The sequence below is a fragment of the Crinia signifera genome, chromosome 9 (genome assembly GCF_055691185.1).
Source record: "Crinia signifera chromosome 9, ASM5569118v1, whole genome shotgun sequence".
Classification (NCBI taxonomy): domain Eukaryota; kingdom Metazoa; phylum Chordata; class Amphibia; order Anura; family Myobatrachidae; genus Crinia; species Crinia signifera.
Genome location: NC_139225.1, coordinates 48,737,128 through 48,763,205, shown reverse-complemented (window position 1 = coordinate 48,763,205; position 26,078 = coordinate 48,737,128). Strand labels below are relative to the sequence as shown.

At 46.0% G+C, this 26,078-nt stretch overlaps 1 protein-coding gene across 2 annotated transcripts in view; it reads right to left on the bottom strand.

The window, feature by feature from the left end:
• CSTF2 (cleavage stimulation factor subunit 2) overlaps positions 1-26,078 on the bottom strand; it is a 61,734-nt gene that overhangs the window by 31,905 nt on the left and 3,751 nt on the right. For both annotated transcript variants that reach the window (XM_083159038.1, XM_083159039.1), the window contains exon 3: positions 14,164-14,333. In XM_083159038.1, the coding sequence (XP_083015164.1) occupies positions 14,164-14,333 (170 nt within the window). The remainder of the gene's footprint in view (positions 1-14,163; positions 14,334-26,078) is intronic.

Sequence of the window (26,078 nt, the reverse complement as noted above, 5' to 3'; positions counted from 1 at the left end):
ATGCTCCTCCAGCATCGGATATAGGCTTAAAAACCTTTTTGGCATCAGGAGTTTTTTAATGGGCGTTTTCCAAGCTCCCCCTAAACCTTATCCAAGGGGAAAGTAACTTTGTCTCTGGGCTGTCTCTTAAAAACTCCCTGCACTGGAGTTTTATGCCCTTCAGACAAATTTAATGCCTGTTTCACAGCCAAGATTAAATCTTCTATACCAGGGACAGAACTTTCCATATTGTCCCTCTGGTCCCAGGACATCTCCACCCCACAATCTCCCTCCTCCTCTGAATCCACATTGAGGATAGGAAGAGAGGATAAGGAATGCCTAGACCAGGGGTTCCCAAACTGTGCGCCGTGGCTCCCTGGGGTGCCTCGGGACACATGCAGGGGTGCCCTGGATTGGTAGTCCAGGACCAACTCAAATTATTAATGGTTAATTATTTATAAGCAAAACCTGTGCTGGTGGCTGCCAATCATAAAATGTGTACAAACAGAAGCAATTCCTGCCCTTTTCCCTATAACTGACCCTAAGAATCGCATATAAATCCAATCTAATTAAAATAATTTTGGCCTAGGGGTGCCGCAAAAAAAATTCTTATACTTTAGGGTGCCGTGATTAAAAAAAGATTGGGAACCCCTGGCCTAGACGATACCTCGGGCTCCTTAGAAAACTGCTCCATGAGGGCATTAAACCTGTTTATCCCCTGAGCAGTGTCTTGCATTACTTGTAAAAGGGAAGGCTCCCCCTGATATAGAGAAATGAAGCCAGTAGACTGTTGAGAAGATGACAATGTTCTAGGGGATTTCACCAACTCATCTCTCTGCCTGTTCAAAACCTGTACCAATGCAGTGACAGACTTGCCCAGAGCAGCTGCCCACGCAGGCTCTGGATGTTCTACCCTCTGAGCTTGTGCTCCACTGGGTACAGCTTCACATACAGGGCAAATATCCCCTTGTGTCATCTGTGCAGGAAAAGACCAAAGTCGCTGCTACAGCAGGGTCTGAGGCTTTTGGCACCTTCCACCTCCTGTGAGCCGCTCTTGTGATTGCTTCCTCCTTTCCTAGTGCCTCCCCTCGGGATCACTTGGAACTGCCCATGTCTCTGGGCTCCTGTAACAGGCTGCAACCCTCCACAGAGTTCAGCCTGCAAACCCACTCTATCAGCCCCTGCTGCGCTGCCAGTGTGAGGATTCTCAAAGAATCCTCCACTGTGCCTGTCCTAACTAACCTAACGGAAATTAATAATAATAATAATAAAAAAAAAAACACAACAACAACAAACACCTTAGCTACTCTCTTCTGGCTGCGGCAGCAGCCCTTCAGCATAGCACCCAATCCAGTGGGCACCTAAAACAAACTGAGGAATCCTGGGATGCAGAAGGGAGTGCCCTGCCTCTCTGAAAGTTTAGCATAGATGCCTGGCTCCTTCGGACCACTCCTAAATCCCAAGGTTGAAGCTGTGTCACCATGATAGATGAAAGAGAAACACCTCAAACTTTGATTTGTCTGTCTATAACACTTTTTTCCAATCTTCCTGTCCAATGTCTGTTCTTTTGCCCATATGAATCTTCTCCTTTTATTGGCCAGTCTCAGATATGGCTTTTTCTTTGCCACTCCTAGGCCAGCATACCAGGGTCGGCTCTTCATTGCACATGTTGTCACTAGTGTTTTATGGGTACCATTTAAGGACCTGTAAGGCATCTATTTTTTAAAACACTTGAGTGATAGTTGCTGGAAACTGGTCTCTATACACCTTTCTAGATATTGCTTTAAAATGCAGACGTTTGCAGCAAGTATAGTCATTTACCACATTAACAATGTGTAGAGTGTATTTTTGATTAATGTAATGTTATCTTCATTGAACAAAACTGTGTTTTTCTATAAAAAAGAAAAGAACATTTCTAAGTGACCCCACACTTTTGAACGGTAGTGTAAATTCTTGGTTTGTGTGTTGCATTAAGAATAAAGGATGTTAAGCATTATTTGCCCCCAAATTCTATTTTCAGGAGTTAGAGCAGATATCCATTATCAATACAAGATATATTGTTCAATTATTTGGTCATAGTCCGTAAAAAGTGAATTAAATGGGCTCCATGAAGGCACAGTGGTTAACACTGCTGGCTCCGCTCTGCACCATGAGTGATATGCCTACCAGGATGTTTGTATGCATGCAGAGTTTGCACGTTTTCGTTGTTTGCATTAGTTTCCATTGGCTGCTAAGATTTTCTCCAACATAATGAGAAAACCAGACTGTAGCATGTATGATTGTATTAAAGAGAACAGACTGTAAGCTCCAATAGGACATTTTGCAATTATTAAATAGGCAAGAACAAGTTTCAGATATTACAATTATTTCAATTTTATATACTCTGCTGGAACAGTACCAGTAGGATGCGTGCTGCACTACACCGATGATATAGTCTCCAATGTGGTCCTGAAAAGTTAATAAAGCTAACCTATTACATATGCTCTCACTCTATACCCCCTTGTTCTGGGTGATGCTGAAAGACAGTTTATGGAATAACCCAGCCTTTCCCTCAGGACCAGAAAATGGCACAATATTAAATTCTTGCCAAATATGTCTGTTGTGTTCATTGAACTCCACAATGGACTGCCTTCAAACCCACTGCCTTATACCAAAAATTGTATTTCTCCATGGCTCCAAGCATCTGGGATCCCCTACAAATGAAACCCGCACTACAGAGTTTATTTAGAAAGTCTGGTTGTAACACTTCTCAGTGTGTTTAAACCAGATTTTTAAAAAAGGCAATTATTTTACTAGTAAGACATATAATAAAAGCATTTCCCTTGCAAATATCAGACAAACACTCAGAAGTGTTGGGTTTTACAACCCAAAACTCCATAAATAAACCCCTATAGCTCATAGTCAAGTTATTTTTAACCCAAGATGTTGGCCTCACCCAACCGATGTGACTTCCAGAAATGATTTGATCTTTCTCCCCTCTACTTACTCTAACAATTCTATGCTACACACACACACACACACACACACACACACACACACACACCTGATGCCGCGCCGCCCCTCCCCCCCCTTCCATTCTGCTTTGTACCACATTATCTTTGAACAGCTTGTTGTGGTCCCCAATATAATCACTAGCTGGTACTGTGTTTTAACTGCTAGGAGGCAGGATAAATGCTATCCACGTTAAGTAACTTATTACGTGGCCGCAACAACACATGGATCTGGAATTCCGTTTATCGCCAAAAAGCAAGGATTATACTCACGATAATACCTTTTCTTCGGAATACTTCATGGCAGCCATTACATTGGGTTCATCCCTCTCTCCTCTCCAATTAGACAGGTAGTTTTTTTCCCCTAGGATCCAGCCCCTTCCTCTATATAATCTGGCACCTCCCCCTAGACCGTAGTCTTTGACTGTCTCCGTCCTGATCCTAGGGAAAAAACACAAATAGGGAGGGCCAACAAATTTTTGGGCTGCCATGAAGTATTCCGAAGTAAAGGTATTATCGTGAGTATAATCCTTGCTTTCTCCTTCATACTTCATGGCAGCCATTACATTGGGATGTACCAAAGCAGTAGGGTGGGTTATACTATACCTCAAGCCAAGACTTGTTTAAGGACTTCACTTCCAAAGCTTGAGCCCGCAACATCCAATGCATAATGCTTAGAGAAGGTATGCAAGGAAGACCAGGTGGCTGCTTGACAAATTTCCTTAGTCGAAACTTTGGCCTCTCTCGCCCAGGAAACCGCCATTGCCCTTGTCGAGTGAGCCTTAATACCCTCGGGAACTTCACGCCCCACCTTCTTGTAAGTAAATGCAATTACTTCCTTTAGCCACCTTGACATTGACTGTTTTGACGGAGCCAAACCTTTCTTTGCCCCCTGGGGAATCACGAATAATGCTTCTGACTTCCTGAACCCCGTAGTCCTGTGTAGATATATCTTGATAGCTCTCAAGACATCTAAGGTATGCAATTTTTCCTCTTTCTTCGTCAGAGGATTTTGGAAAAAACAAGGCAAAACTATTTCTTGACTTAAATTAACTGAGGAAACTACTTTGGGTAGAAAGGACGGCCTAGTCCTCAGCACTACGAAGGTTTTTAGGGATAAGGGGAGGGGGATAAATCCGCACAAGCTGGTGCTACAGCACCCAAGTTGCCCCAAACGAGATATTTATCAATTATGGATCTCAGAGGGGGTGCAGCCAAAGACAATAATTTTAACAACAGAACAAAAGGACAGAGAAGAATGTCTTTTTTGTTGGCGCACGAAGAGAGGTTTTAAGAAGAAATTTATGAATTAAAAAGTTATTCTTTATTTGATTAAATTTAAAATAAAACTGTCCAGTATGTGAAATATTCTATATGTATATATAAGTGTGAAAACCCTTTCTTAATTTCATGGGTTTTAATTAATAAATTACACTTTAATTGTGATCTGTGTCCTTTATTTTATATTAAATTATGTTAGGTCCTTATATACTAGGGAGTTTTACTGATTCTGTAAGGTCGTGGGTACGTTAGTCCTTAACTGTATTTATTAAATTACTCGTAGTCTATTATTTATAGTATTACTCCCTTGTGATGTTATTCTTAGATTGTTCTGTCATTGACTGTTTTGTGCGAGTTTTGATGCTTACAAGTGAATTTACTTGACAATTGTCACCCAATATCAATGTTTCATTTCTCACTCTATGTGCACTGAATGGGTTGAACCTGTTGTCTACTGTTGCCACCTTTGAGACAAATTGTACTTTGTTGCTTTTAGCAATATAAGTAACTGTATAGTAATTGTACTTGAAATGAAAGTACAGAAGGTTGCTGTAGATCTTATTGTTGCTATTCCAATTCCTTCTATTAATAAGATAAATTATCTGTACAACTTCAATCCCTACAAATTGTTCTACATGTCTACCATATATCCACTTATACAGACTGACAGTAGTAGGATTTAAATTATCCAGCTGGTATTGCCGGTTATCCAATTCAATTTGTCAAATCTTATCTTGTGGGAGTTGGTAATTTTAATTTGACATGTTGCCAGCTTATGGTATTAATAATATTGCTGGTTATACAATCAATGTGGGAGAATAAGATTTTGTATAGATCTCACAATTAATTCAAGTATATTTAGTGCCAGCCAGTTTCACAAGATATAATTTTAATGCTGGTTCCACTATTTATAAATTGTGTTGCCGCAATCTTAATTTATTGCTGCCGGCTGAGCAACTTATATATATTGATAAAATTGAATTATCTGTGCAACTCCAATCCCTACATATTGTTCCACATGTCTACCATATATCCACTTATGCAGACTGACAGTAGTAGGATTTAAATTATCCAGCTGGTATTGCCGGTTATCCAATTCAATTTGTCAAATCTTATTTTGTGGCAATTGGTAATTTTAATTTAACATGTTGCCAGCATATGGTATTAATGATATTGCTGGTTATACAATCAATGTGGGAGAGTAAGATTTTGTATAGATCTCACAATTAATTCAAATATATATAGTGCCAGCCAGTTTCACAAGATATGATTCTAATGCGGGTTCCACTATCATAAATTGTGTTGCCGCGATCTTAATTTATTGCTACCGGCTGAGCAACTTATATATATGCTGAAGGCAATTGGTATTTCTAAGATCTTATTTCAATTTGTGGCAAGTTTCAGCAGGACAGATTTGTACAAATGTTACCCCTTTATTGGAAAGCATAGGAGGCAATTATGGCTGTTACTGCCTTTGCTTCAGCTTTATATGTATCGCCGATTCGCTGGGGTATGTTCTATAATTGAGTGCGTTATCTGTTGGTGTGTATCACCTCTTATATTATTGCAGGTGCACTCTTGTAAATTACCATACAGTATCTGCTGGTGTGTATCACCTTATACGCAGTTATTCTTTTATGGTTTTATTCACTAGAAAACATTTGTACAGTTGATTTTTGAATTTTTAAATTTTTTAAATATATGTGCACATATAAGTATGTCGATACTCCTGCTGTGTCGATACAGCTAACAAGGCAAGCGCAAATGTGCATTAGGTTTATATTAATTCTGCTTACACATATAGCGGTTATTGTAGATAAATCAGTGGTTATTCCCACTGTATTTATACAGTCTGGTAAAGCAGTTGCAGTATGTACATTAGTCTTACACTGGCTGTGCAGATATGGAGTGAGGTTCTTGCAAATAAATCAATCGCTACTGCTGTTATATTAATACAGCTGGCAGAGTGAGTGCAATTGTGGGTTAAAATTGCACTGATGCTGCGCACACATATGATGATATTAGGCAAATTTAGAAGCCACTATTCCAACTATATGGGTACAGCAAGGTTACCCTAATGCTGCGCATACAAATGGTGATATCAAGCACATAGAGCAGCCGCTGCTCGATACTCCTGCTGTGTCGATACAGTTAACAAGGCAAGCGCAAATGTGCATTAGGTTTATATTAGTTCTGCATATACATATAGCGGTTATTGTAGATAAATCAGTGGTTATTCCCACTGTATTTATACAGTCTGGTAAAGCAATTGCAGTATGTACATTAGTCTGACACTGGCTGTGCAGATATGGAGTGAGGTTCTTGCAGATAAATCAATCGCTACTGCTGTTATATTAATACAGCTGGCAGAGTGAGTGCAATTGTGGGTTAAAATTGCACTGATGCTGCGCACACATATGAGGCGTTCACATGTCCTAAATGTTAGGTCCAGAATAATGTGTTTAATGTGATGTTAAAACTGTCATAGACTGTAATTTGCGAAATGACAGGGCAGCGTTAATACGCGACTGTACTCGCTCCATCAGCTGCTAGAGTAAAGCCAAAGCAGCGGCTGGCTTGTCCGTTAAAACTGTGATACACAACATACGGACACAGTGACGGAGCAGCGCTAGCACCCGCTCTGTCGGCTGCACTCATATAGCGGGAGCAGCGGCTGCTCTATGTGCTTGATATCACCATTTGTATGCGCAGCATCAGGGTAACCTTGCTGTACCCATATAGTTGGAATAGTGGCTTCTAAATTTGCCTAATATCATCATATGTGTGCGCAGCATCAGTGCAATTTTAACCCACAATTGCACTCACTCTGCCAGCTGTATTAATATAACAGCAGTAGCGATTGATTTATCTGCAAGAACCTCACTCCATATCTGCACAGCCAGTGTCAGACTAATGTACATACTGCAATTGCTTTACCAGACTGTATAAATACAGTGGGAATAACCACTGATTTATCTACAATAACCGCTATATGTATATGCAGAACTAATATAAACCTAATGCACATTTGCGCTTGCCTTGTTAACTGTATCGACACAGCAGGAGTATCGAGCAGCGGCTGCTCTATGTGCTTGATATCACCATTTGTATGCGCAGCATTAGGGTAACCTTGCTGTACCCATATAGTTGGAATAGTGGCTTCTAAATTTGCCTAATATCATCATATGTGTGCGCAGCATCAGTGCAATTTTAACCCACAATTGCACTCACTCTGCCAGCTGTATTAATATAACAGCAGTAGCGATTGATTTATTTGCAAGAACCTCACTCCATATCTGCACAGCCAGTGTAAGACTAATGTACATACTGCAACTGCTTTACCAGACTGTATAAATACAGTGGGAATAACCACTGATTTATCTACAATAACCGCTATATGTGTAAGCAGAATTAATATAAACCTAATGCACATTTGCGCTTGCCTTGTTAGCTGTATCGACACAGCAGGAGTATCGACATACTTATATGTGCACATATATTTAAAAAATTTAAAAATTCAAAAATCAACTGTACAAATGTTTTCTAGTGAATAAAACCATAAAAGAATAACTGCGTATAAGGTGATACACACCAGCAGATACTGTATGGTAATTTACAAGAGTGCACCTGCAATAATATAAGAGGTGATACACACCAACAGATAACGCACTCAATTATAGAACATACCCCAGCGAATCGGCGATACATATAAAGCTGAAGCAAAGGCAGTAACAGCCATAATTGCCTCCTATGCTTTCCAATAAAGGGGTAACATTTGTACAAATCTGTCCTGCTGAAACTTGCCACAAATTGAAATAAGATCTTAGAAATACCAATTGCCTTCAGCATATATATAAGTTGCTCAGCCGGTAGCAATAAATTAAGATCGCGGCAACACAATTTATGATAGTGGAACCCGCATTAGAATCATATCTTGTGAAACTGGCTGGCACTATATATATTTGAATTAATTGTGAGATCTATACAAAATCTTACTCTCCCACATTGATTGTATAACCAGCAATATCATTAATACCATATGCTGGCAACATGTTAAATTAAAATTACCAATTGCCACAAAATAAGATTTGACAAATTGAATTGGATAACCGGCAATACCAGCTGGATAATTTAAATCCTACTACTGTCAGTCTGCATAAGTGGATATATGGTAGACATGTGGAACAATATGTAGGGATTGGAGTTGCACAGATAATTCAATTTTATCAATATATATAAGTTGCTCAGCCGGCAGCAATAAATTAAGATTGCGGCAACACAATTTATAAATAGTGGAACCAGCATTAAAATTATATCTTGTGAAACTGGCTGGCACTAAATATACTTGAATTAATTGTGAGATCTATACAAAATCTTATTCTCCCACATTGATTGTATAACCAGCAATATTATTAATACCATAAGCTGGCAACATGTCAAATTAAAATTACCAACTCCCACAAGATAAGATTTGACAAATTGAATTGGATAACCGGCAATACCAGCTGGATAATTTAAATCCTACTACTGTCAGTCTGTATAAGTGGATATATGGTAGACATGTAGAACAATTTGTAGGGATTGAAGTTGTACAGATAATTTATCTTATTAATAGAAGGAATTGGAATAGCAACAATAAGATCTACAGCAACCTTCTGTACTTTCATTTCAAGTACAATTACTATACAGTTACTTATATTGCTAAAAGCAACAAAGTACAATTTGTCTCAAAGGTGGCAACAGTAGACAACAGGTTCAACCCATTCAGTGCACATAGAGTGAGAAATGAAACATTGATATTGGGTGACAATTGTCAAGTAAATTCACTTGTAAGCATCAAAACTCGCACAAAACAGTCAATGACAGAACAATCTAAGAATAACATCACAAGGGAGTAATACTATAAATAATAGACTACGAGTAATTTAATAAATACAGTTAAGGACTAACGTACCCACGACCTTACAGAATCAGTAAAACTCCCTAGTATATAAGGACCTAACATAATTTAATATAAAATAAAGGACACAGATCACAATTAAAGTGTAATTTATTAATTAAAACCCATGAAATTAAGAAAGGGTTTTCACACTTATATATACATATAGAATATTTCACATACTGGACAGTTTTATTTTAAATTTAATCAAATAAAGAATAACTTTTTAATTCATACATTTCTTCTTAAAACCTCTCTTCGTGCGCCAACAAAAAAGACATTCTTCTCTGTCCTTTTGTTCTGTAGTCCTCAGCACTACCCGATCCGGGAAAATCTTCAAATATTGTTCTTTATTGCACAGAGCATGAATCTCTCCCACTCTTTTTGCTGAAGTTATTGCAACTAAAAATAACATCTTCCATGTTAGAAACTTTAGCTTCGCTCTGTCCAGTGGCTCAAACGGAGCCTCCATTAGTCCATTCAAAACCAAATTAAGATCCCACTGGGGGATTATTGACCTAACTCTAGGCCGGATTTTCTTGAGAGCCTGGCAAAATCTTTTAATTAAGCTATGCTCCGCTAGTTTCCTGTCTAGCAGCGCACTCAGTGCCGAAATCTGGACCTTGAGTGTTGAAGCCGACAGCCCTTTATTAAGCCCGTCACAAAGAAACTGTAACACTTGAGGAATGTTTGCTTTAGGAAAGATAAACTTGCCCTTGGACCAATTTGCGAACACCCGCCATATTCTGTAATAGATCTCTGACGATACTTTCTTTCTCGCTTGGAGAAGTACTTCAATGACTTCTGGGGATAAATTCTTGTCTCTTAATTGCCGCCTTTCAATTTCCAGGCCGCTAAATTCAATTTGTGAGGCTCTAGGCAATTGACTGGGCCCTGCTTGAGCAGATCCTGAGTCACTGGAAGAAACACTGGACCCGCAATCGCCATGCTCTCTAACATGGGGAACCAAGCCCTCCTGGGCCAGTAGGGAAGGATAGCTATGACTTGGACCCTCTCCGTTCTGACCTTCCACAATGTCCTGTGAATGAGGGGAATTGGAGGGAACACATACCCCAGGTGAAACTCCCAACTCTGCGACAGGGCGTCCACTCCGCTCGACCCCCAAGCCGGGTACCGTGAGTAGAACTGTGGCAACTTCTTGTTGACTGCTGAAGCCATGAGGTCCACCTCCGGTTGACCGAATTGCTCTACTATTTCCTGAAATACTGAGTCCTTCAGTTCCCATTCGCCAGGAACCACGCTTGTGCGGCTCAGATAGTCTGCGAGCTGATTGTCTTCCCCCAGAACATGGAGCGCTGAAATGGACAACAGGTTTTCCTCGGACCAGCACATGATGTTTCGCACCTCTTCTAAGAGCCCGTGACTCCGTGTACCTCCTTGTCTGTTGACATAAGAGACGGTAGTGGCGTTGTCCGAAAAAATGCGCAGGTGCGCCCCTCGGATATCTTCGCTGAAGAATTCTATTGCCTTCCACACGGCCCTTAGTTCTCTGTGATTGGAGGAGAACTCTGACTCGTGCCGGGACCACAGACCTTGACATGTCTTGTCCAGACCATGAGCCCCCCAACCCGTGGCGCTGGCGTCTGTGGTGATCACCCTGTAACGGGGACTTGCCAGTGAAGACTTCCTTGATACTAGCTGATCGGCCTCCCGCCATCTTAAGGATTCTTTGGCTGCCTCTGAGATCTTTATCTTCCTTTCCAGCGGCACCAGTCTTCTCGAGTAACCTAGAAGGGACCACTGGAGAGGCCTCATCCTCCATCTGGCCCATGGGATTATGTCCACCGTGGACGCCATCATCCCCAAGAGACTCATTGCTGACCTGAGGGGTACGCGATCCTCCTCGTAGATTTTTGAGATTAGCTGCTGGATTTTCTCGCATCTCTTCGTGGACAAAGATACTTGAAACCTCACGGTATCCACCAGCACTCCTAGAAACTGGAGACTCTGTGTTGGCTCTAGACAGCTCTTCTCCCAGTTTAACAGCCACCCGTGTTCTTGAAGAAACTGAATGGTGTAGTCTCTTGCTGTGACCACCTCTTCCTCTGAAGGTGCCACGATCAACAGATCGTCTAGATATGCCCATATCATGACTTTCCTTTTCCTCAGTTCTTCTATCAACACCACCAGAACTTTGGTGAAGACCCTTGGTGACGAGGTGAGGCCGAAGGGCAGACAGGTGAACTGGAAATGATCGTGACCTATGCAGAATCTCAGATATTTTCTGTCGTCTGGGGAAATGGGAATATGGAAGTAGGCGTCTTTTAGGTCGATGGAGACCATAAAATTGTTTCTTTCCAGCCCCATCAGGATCGACTTTGTAGTCTCCATGTGGAACTTTCTTTCCTTTATGCGCAAGTTTAATTTTCTTAAATCTAATATAGTTCTGTAACCTCCAGAACTTTTGCTGACTATGAAGAGACGAGAATAAAAACCGGCTCCTTTCTCTTCTTCCGGGACTCTCACCACTGCTCCTGATGCGATGAGTCCCTTTAAACTTAAATTTAGAGCTTCCCTTTCTATCTCCGAAACTGGGACCTCTGAAACACAAAATTTCGCCATTCTTGGCCTTGACATGAACTCTAGGTGATAGCCAATCCTGACTACCTCCAGAACCCATCTGTCTCGGACGGTTTGTTCCCAGACGCGAGCAAAGCCCAACAGCCTTCCCGCTACCTGGGCCTGCTCCACCATGGGACCACCGTCACTGTTTCTGTGTGGTTCCCGAACTTTCACCTCTTTTCTTGACGTATTGCCGAAAAAAGGCTCTGGATGTCCCCTGCGCGTATCTGTCTCGGACAGACCTGCCTGGCCTGTAGGACTTGGCCTGTCTATACGCTTGTCTGGAAGAATATGAGAAAAATCTCCCCCTTCTGTCCTGTGGCAATCTGACTGATTTACCACCTGACATTCTTTGAATCATCTGATCCAAACGACTGCCGAAAAGAAAAGCACCCTCATAGGGCAATGTAGCCAGCTTGTTCTTCGAATGGGAATCTGCTGCCCATGACTTAAGCCATAAGGCCCTACGGGCCACCAACCCCGATGTCAGGGATTTTGCTGCAAAATCAAGACCATCCAAGGAGGCCTCACACATATAGTCCACTGCCAGCTGAACCTGGGTAAGACTCTTGCAGATTTGATCACGGGAAACCTTTTCCTGTATGTCTTCCTGCAATGCAGAACACCAAATCCTGAGTGCCCGAGAAAGGGAGGCCATAGCCACCCCTGATTTTAACGAGACTGAGGCAGAGATATGTAGTCTCTTTAGAGCACTCTCCATTTTTTTATCCATTGCGTCTTTTAGTGACGCCCCATCCTCAAGAGGAATGGTAGTACGAGTCGTCACTTCTGACACTGCTGCGTCGACTTTAGGTATATTACACCACTTAATGAACTCTTCATCCTCAATGGGAAACATTTTTTGAATTCTCTTAGTCGACCCCACTCTCTTGTCGACACCCTGCCATTCTTTAGCTAGGATATCCTTCACAACCTTATGTACTGGAAAAGATCTCCCTTTTTTAGAACGATCCTCAAACAATGCGTCAAACTCAGATTTTGCAGGCTGTTTATAGTTAAGTGTCCTATAGAGATTTTTAAGCACTGCTTCTACCAACTCCACATTAAATAGACGCTCGTCCTCCAATACTTCGCCTGACTCAGCAGATGAGCCCCCAGACTCCTCCTTGTCCGCATCCTCATGCACTGACACATCACCGTCATCTTTATCAAGGCTAGTCTGGGACCTGGACCTTTTATTCCCTGCATACTCCTCTTTGGAAATAAAGTTTTTCTTCATCCAGTCTCTCATCTCAGCTAACTGGGCTGATATATTCATCCCAACATCCTTTTTTGTCAGACACTCTAAACACAGTACTGTCTCTCCAACAAAGGCTCTATCACATCCTGGACAGATCTTAGTATTCTTGGTCTTAGCCACTTTCTTTCTGGGCACTGAAGGCACACTATAAAACAAGAAAGAAAGATACTAACTATCTGACTGAAAAAGTGGCATGCTCTAACAGCGTGTCCTCTGCAAGAGGACTTACCTGGGCGGCGGTGTAACACCCTTCTGAGAGGCATCCTCCATGGCAATAATCCTGGCTTGATACCAAAAACGCTTCAGCAGCAGTATAGCCTTGCGCCTGTAACACCGACCAGGCGCCTTTTAAATACACGCTGCCGCAGCAGCCAGCGTCCCCCCCTCTCCCGCCGGCGCCAACCTGGCGCGCACTTCCGCATAGCTGGAACGCACGCGGCCGTGACCCGCACGCCGCGTGCATCCGCCGGAAGTGACGCGCGCACCACTGACGCCGTCCTGACTGCCGGGGAGACTCAGCGCCTCCCAGAGAAGGAAGCCGGAGCCTGACCCGGACACTGGGACCACGCCGGAGACACCGGATAGGTGATACTTACATACGCTATGCAGGGAGGGACGCTGTGGGTTTCTCATAATGTCCTTGCCACCGGCCCCCGGACACTCTTTTAGGCTTAGGCACCGCCAGCCTGCCCGCCCAGGTCTCCGGTAGCATAACCAGCCTACCGGGTATATAAAAAAACAAAACAGCTAACTCTAACTGACTACCTGTCACAGACAGAAGGAGACAGGAAAAAGACTACGGTCTAGGGGGAGGTGCCAGATTATATAGAGGAAGGGGCTGGATCCTAGGGGAAAAAAACTACCTGTCTAATTGGAGAGGAGAGAGGGATGAACCCAATGTAATGGCTGCCATGAAGTATGAAGGAGAAAATAGCTTTAAATTGAATTGCCCAAAAAAAAAGGGAAAAAAGCCTGTTCAATTGAATTCGCCCCCCCCCACCACCATCTTTTTTACTGTTTATTTATTGTTCTGTTCCCAAAACCAATACTTTTTAATTCTTTGTCTGCCTTCCTTTTCTATGTGAGCAAACAAGACTGAAAACAACCACATAAAACTATGAAATACAAACTCTTAAGCTCTTCCTTGTTCTTCTCGCTGGCAGCATTGTCCACACGTAGTGCTCGGCCGCTAAATTCTCTCCCATTTAGGTTGCGCATGGCACTGAGGGCTGTCTCCTGATCCTGGTACTCACAGAAGCCATATCCTTTGGGCTTTCCAGTTTCCCTGTCATACACCAACCTAACAAAAGGAGAAATTGTTTTTTATATAGAAGTTGCATAAAAGTGGAAGGTGGTTACAGAGCTACTGCAACAATGATGCACAAGCAAATGCACAGTATTAATTTTCCGTTTTTTGGCATAAAATTTTTTTAGGCATACTTACCTGTCCCCTGGTGGTGCCCAGTGGTCCCTCGGCGTCCACAGCAGGCCTTCAACACCATCTCTGAAGTCTTCAGCGGTCCCAGGAGTGCTTTGCACCAGTTCCCAGGCGAGCCGGTGACGTCACCTCCGCGCAAAGCACTCCTGGGACCGCTGGAGACGCCGGAGATGATGCGGAAGGCCTGCCATGGACGCCGGGGGACTTGGTAAGTATAACAAAAGGGTTGGGGGGATAATAAAAAAGAAATGTCGAATTGATCCAAAATAAATCACGAGTTTTGGAATCATTCGGATACGGGATACTCAACCTGTATTGTTAATTTATATGGCACCACAAGGGTTCCACAGCAACTAACAGAACACATAAATGAGCAAAAACAAGAAAACAATGACCGCACAAGTCAACTTAGGCCAAGTACATGGTAAATAAAAAAGGTAGCTGCATCAGGGGACAGGACACTGAAATTATTAGGGTGGTAGAGACCTAGGGTTAGGTAACATTCATAGGAGTAAAAAGAAAATAAATATAAAAATGGATATATTTTTTTCTTTTAAGAGCAAACCTTCTAAAAGTGAAACGGCAGACTGGTGACACAGAAGGGGTAAAAGTGAGCATTGACAGAAGGTCAAGACGGGTTTCCAGCGCCTCTAGGCTGGTTTAAGCACATGTGGTGCTGGTCTCAAAGCCAAGTGGGTGCAAATATAGGGATTTTTGTAAGAACTTACAGTTCGAATCCCATTCTCTGATTCTATCCTGGTGATGCAGCTTGACCTTGGGATGTAGGAGGGGTCCAAAGGAGCCAGGCACCTATGGTAAACTTTTAGAGAGGCAGGATCCTCCCTTCTACATCCCAGCATTCCTCAATTCAACTTTTAGCATGACAACCCATGAAAACGGCATTACTTACTGAGCGAAAGGTAGGGATCGCTGCATCACCAGGATAGAATCAGAGAAAGGTATTTGAAGAGTAATTTCTTACAAAAATCACCTTTTCTCTTATCTATCCTGGTGACGCAGCTTGACCTTGGGACATTCAAGAGCCGTTCCTTTGGAAGGGTACGCTCAGGTCTGCAGTTTTCAGCACTGCTCACCCAAATTATGCGTCCTCCGACGCAAACTCATGGAACCTGTAAAATTTGGTGAAGGTGTGAACAGATGACCAAGTGGCAGCCATGCATACTTGTTCCGCTGTAGCTCCATGGCGCACCGCCCAAGAGGCAGCCACCGACCTGGTGGTATGAGCATTAATCCTTGAAGGCACTGGTCTGCCCACCTTAGTATAGGCAAAAGCAATTACTGACTTTAACCACCTAGCAATGGTCTGTTTTGAAGCAGGCCAGCCCATCTTGTGAACATCATAGAGCACCAACAACGAGTCCGTTTTACAGAGATCTCTTACAATCTGTCAACATAAATGCGCAAAGCGTGCACCACATCCAAATTTTTTAGTCTGTCCCTTCTCTTGGTCTCTTCCTGAGGATTGAACACTGGTTTAAATGAAATGAAGAAACCACCTTAGGTAAAAACTTGGGGACTGTTCTAAGCACAGCCCTATCATCATGAAAAACTAAAAATGGAGGCTTACAAGATAAAGTTCCTTAACTCAGACACCCGCCTCGCTGAGGCGATGGCCAACAAAAAAGTAAATTTCCAGGAAAGGAATTTTAGGTCCGCTGACCTTAAAGGTTCAAATGGATATTTCTGGAAAACCGCTAGGACCATTGACAAATCGCATGGTGCTACCGGTTGCTTATAAAGGAGGTTTTAGCCGAATCACTCCTTGGAGAAAGGTCTGTACCTCCGGTATCAATGCCACTCTTTTATGAAAAAATATTGATAAGGCTGAAATCTGAACTTTTAAAGACTGAAGGCCCCGCCCAGATGAAAAAAACAGCTTTCTTGTAAGGAATCTAGAAGTCTGGAAACCTTGAACCTAGAAGTGTGAACCTTGTGCCGTTCACACAATCAAACATAAATTTTCCAAACCATAATATTTTTTTCTACGAGACCGGTTTTCTAGCATTTATCCTGGTAGAAATAGCAGCATCCGAGAACAACTTCTTTTTTAGGATGGAGGTCTCAAAAGCCAGGCCATCAAATTTAGCCGAGCTAGGTCCTGATGACAAAGGGACCCTGTATGAGCAGATCTGGCCATAGAGGAAGACGCTACGACTGTGTCGACAACTTCCGAATGCTGGAATACCAGGACCTCTTTGGCCAATGTGGAGCTATCAATATCACCGATATCCCTTGCGATCTTCACCACCCGGGCAATCATCGGGAACGGCGGGAAGACATAAGCCAACCTGAACTTCCAGGGAACTGTCATGGCATCTACTGCCCAAGCCAGAGGATCCCTGGTCCTTGCGCAGAATTGGGCACCTGGCAATTGTGCCTGGACGCCATTAAGTCCACTTCTGTTCTGGGAGGCCCTAGCGAGCCACAATCTCCTGAAAGACCTGGGGATGTAACGCCCATTCCCCTTCCAGAAGTCTCTCCCTACTTAGAAAATCCGCCTCCACATTCTGGATTCCTGGGATAAAAACCACAGAAATGGCCGGGACATTTTTCTCTGCCCACTGGAAAATCCTGGAGACTTCCGCCATCGCCAATCTGCTGCGCGTGCCCCCCTGGTGATTCAAATAAGCCACAGCCGTAGCATTGTCTGACTATGCGAAGGGGAAGACCCCCTCAGTCTTTTCTCTGCTTGTAACAAATACATGCAATTCTAGTATGTTTAATCGGTAAAACTGATTCTGCTCTGGACCACAGACCCTGAAGCCTCAAATCCAGAACAACTGCTCACCAGCCCTGGAGACTGGCATTGGTGGGGACCACCAGCCACTCTCACGACTGAAGAGAGCGACCCCACCCACTGAAGAGACTCCATGTCCGTCCAACAAAGCATCGCGGTCTTTGTTTCTTGGGTCAAAATCACTGTCTCGGACCTCATGGTCCCCTGACCAACATGCCAAAATGTTCCCACTGGAAAGGCCGAGAATGGAATGAGCAAACTGCAGGGTTTCGAATGTTGCTACCATCTTGCCCAGGAGTTTTAGGCACTGCCATTCCGATGGTGCAGGGGACTTCAGAATAGTCTGTACAAACTGACAAATGTCCCTTGCTTTTGCTTCTGGGTGGAATACACGGTGTAGATGTGTATCCATTATGACCCCCAGGAACTGTAGTGTCTGAGTGCTACACAGGTGGGACTTCTGTAGATTTAGAATCCAACCGTGATCCTGTAAAAACTGAATAGCTGTTGAAAGATTCTGCTGTAGTTTCTCTGCCAACTCTGCTTTGAACAGCAGGTCGTCCAAATATGGGATGACTACAATGCCCTATAATCTCAGGGCTGGCTCAGGGAAGCACTTGAAATTGCAGGTGTAAATTTCCTATTGCAAAATGCAGTAAAGACTGATGTTCTCTGTAAATGGGCACATGTAAATATGCGTCCTGAATGTCCATGGACGCTAGGAATTCCCCTTGCTCCAGGCTCAGCAGAACCGATCTTAGGGATTCCATCTTGAAATGGTCCACCCACAGGTTTTGGATTTAATGATTTCAGATTAATCTGAAGGAATTTTCCGGTTTTGGTACCAAGAAATGAATGGAGTAAAACCCCCTCTTTCTTTCCTCTTGCGGTACCGGGACCACTATGCCCTTCTCCAGAAGAGACCTCGCCGACCCCAAAAGGGCTGTTCTGCAGCGAGCCTCTCTGGGCAAGGGAGTAGGTAAAAATCTCCTTGGAGGAGATACTTTTAGGTTGATCCTGTACCCCTGGGAAACTACTTTGAGGACCCACGGATCCTGGTTTAACAAGGTACAAGTGTCCCTGTACTGCAAGAGGCGACCCCCCACACTGATTACAGACTGGGGAGTCTTCACCCCGTCATTGTGCAGGCTTCTTCTCTCCCTTGGACGCCGGCTCCAAAATGGGACTTTGTAGATTGCCTTCTTCCAACATTAAAGCGCCCTCTACTGGAATGACCTCTGGAGGATGTGCCTCCTCTAGATGAGGGCCGAAAGGAAAACAAAAAGCCGCAAACCTGGAGGAGCTATTCTTTGCTCCTGACATAGGAAGGAAAGTACTCTACCCTCCTGTAGCCTGTTTTATAATTTGCAGCTGCGACTGGCTTACAAGCCCTAAGCATAGCCTGAACCACTGAATCAGAGAGACGTTTATTTTTTAAAAAGGCAGTCTCATAAGCCAGGCCGTCAAACTGAGCCAAGCAAGGTCCTGGTGAAGAAATGGTCCTTGTCTTAGCAGGTCTTAACAAAGAGGCAGAGGCCAAGACTCCACTGACAACCTCAGAATATCCGAGAACCACGACCTCTTGGGCCAGTTCGGTGCTATCAGAATGGTTTTCACCTGCTGAGACCTCACTCGTTTCAACACCCTCGGTATCATTAGGAACGGAGGGAAGATATATACCAGATGAAACTGCCACTGAACCGTCATGGCATCCACCGCCCATGCGGTTGGGTCCCTGGTCCTGGAACAGAACATTGGAACCTGACAGTTGTTCCTGGATGAAATTAAGTCCACTTCTTGAAGTCCCCAGAGATTCACCAGTTCCTGGAATACCTCCGGATGTAAGCGCCATTCCCCCTCCAGCAGATCCTCCCTGCTGAGGAAATCAACCTTTACATTCTGGATTCCCGGAATGAAGACAGCAGACAGAACCGGAATGTTGATTTCTGCCCAGGAAAGTATCTGAGAGACTTCCCGCATTGCCATCCTGCTGCGAGTCCCACCCTGATGATTCAGGTAGGCCACAGCTGTGGCATTGTCCGACTGCACACGGATAGGAAGACCTTTCAAACTCCCCTCGGCCTGTTGAAGAGTCATCCAAACTGCACGAAGCTCCAATATATTTATTGGAAGTCTGGATTCCCGCTTGGACCAAAGACCCTGCAACCGATGGTGAAGTGCAACTGCCCCCCAACCCCTGAGACTGGCATCGGTCATTATCACCACCCTGTTCCAGGAGTGAAGGGACCGCCCTAGCTGCAATGTCTCTATGTCCGTCCACCAAAGTAAGGACACCTTTGTCTCATGAGAGAGAAGCAAAAACTTTCCTGTTTCAGGGTCTTTGGGTTTCCCGACCAGCAAGACAGAATGTTCCACTGCAAACTTCTGGAATGAAACCTGGCAAATTGAAGAGTCTCAAAAGTCGGCACCATCTTGCCCAGGAGCCTCACCCCTTGTCAAACTGTAGGTCTGTGAGCATGCAGTAACAGTAGGACCAACAGACGAATGCCTTTTGCTTTGGATTCTGGAAGGAAAACCCCATCTAAATGGGTGTCCAGTATTACCCCCAGAAAAAGCAATTTCTGAGATGGAATTAAATGGGATTTGGACATGTTCAAAAACAGTGTTGCTATGGACAGGTTTCCCCAACAACTTGGTCTCCGACTCTGCTTTGAATAGCAGGTCGTGTAAGTAAGGGATGAGCACTATCCCCCTGAGTCTCAGTGATGCAGCCATAACCGCCACCACCTTTGTAAATACCCTTGGCGCTGTAGCTAGACCAAAGGGTAGGGCCTGGAACTGCAAATTAGTCTCCCCTATTGCGAAGTGAAGAAGAGACTGAGGTTCCTTGAAAATTGGTATATGTAGACATGCATCCTGGATATCCACGGATGCTAAAAATTCCTCTGGCTCTAAGCTGCCAAGCACTGAGCGGAGAGACTCCATTCGGAAATGATCCACCCATAGGTGGATCAGACTGACTGACCAGTCTGGTTTGGGTACCAAAAAGAGTATGGAATAAAAACCCTTCTTGCATTCCTCCTGAGGGACCAGGACCACAACGCCCTTCTCCACGAGAGACGAGGACGCTTCCAGAAGAACTGTGCATGCCCTGACCTCTCAAGGCAAAGGGGTTGGCAGAAAACGCTTTGGAGGATTTCCCGAGATTTATCCAATAACCTGTAGAGACTATGGACATAACCCACTGGTCTGCTAATGGGAGGTTCCATCTATCCCGATACTGCAGGAGGCGACCCCCACTCTGAGCCCAGAACGGGAAGCCTGTACCCAGTCATGCGGAGGACTTATCCTCTCCTTTTAAAACTTACTTCTTACTGAAGGCCCCAAACCTGGATTTGGCAGCCTTACCTCTACCCGCCTGTCCTCTACTGGAAACTCCGCCATGAAAGGAAGAGCGAAAAGTAGGCTTAAACGCCCCAAACTTAGAATCTGAGGCCTTAGTGGTGGTTGGCAAGAAGGTACTTTTACCTCCCGTGGCTTGTTTAATAATGGCTTCTAGTTCAGAGCCAAAAAGCAATTCCCCTTTAATATCTCCAAAGTTTCTAGGGCTTTCTTAGATTCACTGTCAGCATCCCAGGCCATCAGCCAAAAGGCTCGCCTCACTGACACAGAAGTAGCGGAAACCTTAGATGCCATCTTGGCACCTTCCTCCCCAGCCTCAGTGAGTACTCTGCAGCACACCTGAGTTTTTCTGTGAGGAGATATGCCTCCGTATCAGGCCGCAGCTGATCAGCTAAAGCCTCAGCCCATTTACTCATAGCCTTCGCTACCCAAGCTAAGGCAATAATAGGGCAGAGTGTAAATCCCACTCACTCAAAAACAGCTTTTAGGCATCCTTCCATTTTCTTATCCAACAGATACATAAAGGCTGCAACACCTTGGACTGGTGATGCTGTGGCCTTGGACAGTCTAGCTACCAGTGCATCCACCAACGGGACTTTCTCCCACAGTTTAATATGATCCTCGGGCATGGGATACATATTGGCATACCTCTTGGACATAAAAACTTTCCATGTCTCCCCTAACAATGAGACCACACCAGGGTCTGAAGGGAAAGTAACGGCTTCTCTGCGCATTCTTTTAAAAATGCACTGAGCCTGAATTTTATCTTCCTCCTACAAATCCAAAGCCTGTCTAACAGCCAGGATAAGATCCTCAATTCCCGGGACAGAAGCCTCAGCCTCTTCCCGTCTGCACACACACCATCATCGTCGTCTGTATCTACCAACAGCATAGGTGGTGTAACTGAAGGCTGTCTAGAGGATTTTGGATTATCAGGAGCTTTAGCAAACTTTTCCATGAGTGCATTCATTTTAAGTACCCCCTGTGCAGTGTCCTGCAACAACATGGGTAGTGTTCACGCTAGGCTTATTTTACGGGGCGCTGCGCCCTGCCCCTTTTAATGCTGCCGATTTCCGCCCTGCCCGTTTTTGCCCGCCCTGCACAAGCTAATAGCTGCTGCCGCGCTAGAAGTCTCCTCCCGCTGACAGTAACACTGTCAGCGGGAGGAGACTTCGAGCGCGGCAGCAGTGTAAGCCTCCTGCGCAGCAGTGTGTGGAGAGGACATTCCCCCCCTCAGCCAAATACCGGGTGCCCGTCCCCTGGAAGTCAGCAGCGCGGACAGGGTGTCCGACAACCCTCTCCCCCCTCCTAAGGTATCGCCTGCGGCAGCGCACGGAGCGGCGCCCGCCCACCGCCGTCCCCCACCTGCTGGGTGTCCAACCCTCCCCCCTCCTAAGGGACCACCAGCGGCAGCGCACGGAGCGGCGCCCGCCCGCCACTGTCCCCCACCTGCTGGAAGTCAGCAGCGTGGACAGGGTCTCCAACCCTCCCCCCTCCTAAGGGATCACCAGCGGCCGCGCACGGAGCGGTGCTTGCCCGCCACTGTCCCCCACCTGCTGGAAGTCAGCAGCGTGGACAGGGTCTCCAACCCTCCGACCTCCTAAGGTACCACCAGCGGCAGCACACGGAACGGTGCCTGTCCCGTCTGCAGAAAGTCAGCAGCGCGGGCAGGTGCCCTCTGTAACAAGCCAAATATACATACAAAGGTGCTGTAGTCTGAGCACCCCCCTCCTAAGGGACCAGCGGCAGCGCACTGTGTCGACCCCTTGAGTGCAGCAGCTGCTGCTGAAGAACTCGGCGCCTCCTGTATGCCCCTGGAAACACGTTAACCCCTGGCAAAGTATGTACCCCCAAGGGGATAGGGAAAGGGGTGGGGGGGGGGGGGGTATGTTTTGTGTATCATGTTTTGCCCTAACCACCAGCATACATATGTCCCCCGCCTGCATCAACTGTGTGGCCTGCACCCCCCTGCAAGTGCCAGCCTGTCCCACCTGTGTGGCCTGCACCCCCCTGCAAGTGCCAGCCTGTCCCACCTGTGTGGCCTGCACCCCCCTGCAAGTGCCAGCCTGTCCCACCTGTGTGGCCTGCACCACCCTGCAAGTGCCAGCCTGCCCCACCTGTGTGGCCTGCACCCCCCTGCAAGTGCCAGCCTGCCCCACCTGTGTGGCCTGCACCCCCCTGCAAGTGCCAGCCTGCCCCACCTGTGTGGCCTGCACCCCCCCTGCAAGTGCCAGCCTGCCCCACCTGTGTGGCCTGCACCCCCCCTGCAAGTGCCAGCCTGCCCCACCTGTGTGGCCTGCACCCCCCTGCAAGTGCCAGCCTGCCCCACCTGTGTGGCCTGCACCCCCCCTGCAAGTGCCAGCCTGTCCCACCTGTGTGGCCTGCACCCCCCCTGCAAGTGCCAGCCTGTCCCACCTGTGTGGCCTGCACCTCCCCTGCAAGTGCCAGCCTGTCCCACCTGTGTGGCCTGCACCCCCCCTGCAAGTGCCAGCCTGTCCCACCTGTGTGGCCTGCACCCCCCCTGCAAGTGCCAGCCTGCCCCACCTGTGTGGCCTGCACCCCCCCTGCAAGTGCCAGCCTGTCCCACCTGTGTGGCCTGCACCCCCCCTGCAAGTGCCAGCCTGTCCCACCTGTGTGGCCTGCACCCCCCCTGCAAGTGCCAGCCTGTCCCACCTGTGTGGCCTGCACCCCCCCTGCAAGTGCCAGCCTGTCCCACCTGTGTGGCCTGCACCCCCCTGCAAGTGCCAGCCTGTCCCACCTGTGTGGCCTGCACCCCCTGCAAGTGCCAGCCTGTCCCACCTGTGTGGCCTGCACCCCCTGCAAGTGCCAGCCTGTCCCACCTGTGTGGCCTGCACCCCCCCTGCAAGTGCCAGCCTGTCCCACCTGTGTGGCCTGCACCCCCCCTGCAAGTGCCAGCCTGTCCCATCTGTGTGGCCTGCACCCCCTGCAAGTGCCAGCCTGTCCCACCTGTGTGGCCTGCACCCCCCTGCAAGTGCCAGCCTGCCCCACCTGTGTGGCCTGCACCCCCCTGCAAGTGCCAGCCTGTCCCACCTGTGTGGCCTGCACCCCCCTGCAAGTGCCAGCCTGTCCCACCTGTGTGGCCTGCACCCCCTGCAAGTGCCAGCCTGTCCCACCTGTGTGGCCTGCACCCCCCTGCAAGTGCCAGCCTGCCCCACCTGTGTGGCCTGCAAGTGCCATCCTGCCCCACCTGTGTGGCCTGCACCCCCTCTAGTACCAGTCTGCCTCACCTGTGTGATCCCCCATACTGTCTGTCCATCTTTGCCCCAGTCCATTCATATATTCATAGATGCAGCATATGGTGCTCATTCCAACCATTTTCCCCAATCTGTACTGTACCTCTATCCATCCATCCTACCTGACTGTCCTGGCAATGTCTCTCCTGCTCACTCTCCTTTTATACCCCTATCTCTCCCTGACTCTCTTGCTCTCTGACACTCTCTTTCTCTCCCTCCCTGATACTGCCTCTCTCTCCCAGACACCCTTTCTTTTAGTTACGCCCCTGGCCATGGGCATTACGGCATGTGGTATTATATGTAATGGGCATTACGGTGTTTGGTTTACCGGGTAATAGGCATTACGGTGTGTGTGGTATATGTAATGAGCATTATTGTGTGTGGTATAGTATGCAAAAGGTTTTTCGGTGTGTGGCATATGCGTATGTGTAATGGGTATGTGGCATGTGTAATAGGCATTATGGTGTTACTTTTTGGCGCACACTGTCACAATTTTTTTTTCTGGCTCCTGCATTTCATCCTGGCTCCTAGATTTTTTTTTAAAATTTGTCAAGCCCTGTCTTACGGTCTTACCGCAAGGCAGCGATGCCATTGGTTATTTGTATTCACAGCGCCCAATTATTATTATTGGTTTATATAGCATAAATGTGCTGATGGTGTGACGCTCAGGTGTCACAAGATGGTTATATAGCATAAATGTGCTGATGGTGTGACGCTCAGGTGTCACAAGATGGTTATAGAGCATAAATGTGCTGATGGTGTGACGCTCAGGTGTCACAAGGTGGATTATATAGCATAAATGTGCTGATGGTGTGACGCTCAGGTGTCACAAGATGGGTTATATAGCATAAATGTGCTGATGGTGTGACGCTCAGGTGTCACAAGATGGATTATATAGCATAAATGTGATGATGGTGTGACGCTCAGGTGTCACAAGATGGGTTATATAGCATAAATGTGCCGATGGTGTGACGCTCAGGTGTCACAAGATGGATTATATAGCATAAATGTGCTGATGGTGTGACGCTCAGGTGTCACAAGATGGGTTATAGAGCATAAATGTGCTGATGGTGTGACGCTCCGGTGTCACAAGGTGGATTATATAGCATAAATGTGCTGATGGTGTGACGCTCAGGTGTCACAAGATGGATTATATAGCATAAATGTGCTGATGGTGTGACGCTCAGGTGTCACAAGATGGGTTATATAGCATAAATGTGCTGATGGTGTGACGCTCAGGTGTCACAAGATGGATTATATAGCATAAATGTGCTGATGGTGTGACGCTCAGGTGTCACAAGATGGATTATATAGCATAAATGTGATGATGGTGTGATGCTCAGGTGTCACAAGATGGGTTATATAGCATAAATGTGCCGATGGTGTGACGCTCAGGTGTCACAAGATGGTTATATAGCATAAATGTGCTGATGGCGTGATGCTCAGGTGTCACAGGATGGGTTATATAGCATAAATGTGCTGATGGTGTGACGCTCAGGTGTCACAGGATGGTTATATAGCATAAATGTGCCGATGGTGTGATGCTCAGGTGTCACAAGATGGTTATATAGCATAAATGTGCTGATGGCGTGATGCTCAGGTGTCACAGGATGGGTTATATAGCATAAATGTGCTGATGGTGTGACGCTCAGGTGTCACAGGATGGTTATATAGCATAAATGTGCCGATAGTGTGACGCTCAGGTGTCACAAGATGGTTATATAGCATAAATGTGCTGATTGTTTGTAGCTGAGGTGTCACCATTTTGACCTTTTAAATTAAAATGTGCCCTCACGAATGAAAAATGTGCCCTTCCCGTGGTCAGCACCCTGCCCTAAAAAATTTCTAGAGTGAACACTAATGGGGTCCCCCTGCGTGGGAGCAATGGACCCTTGAGAGGAAAAACTGGGGCCAGGAGACCTGATTAAATTGTCTCTCTGCCTATTTGGTGCCTCAACCAGGGCAATCATAGACCTCCCCAAGGCTGCAGCCCACGCAGGCTCTTGCTCAGCCCCCTGGGCCTGTTTAGTGCCCGGCACAGACTTACAAGCAGGGCAAGGTCCCCCCCTTGGTCCATCTGTTCACATGAAATTTCTACCCTGCAAAAATTGCAGTTAAAAGACATGTCCTGCACAGCGGAGCGCGTCCTTCGACCTTTCATACCCCTACTATCCACTTCAGCGTGGAGTAGACTTTATATAGTGTGGCGAGCGTAGCGAGACACCGAGCCCT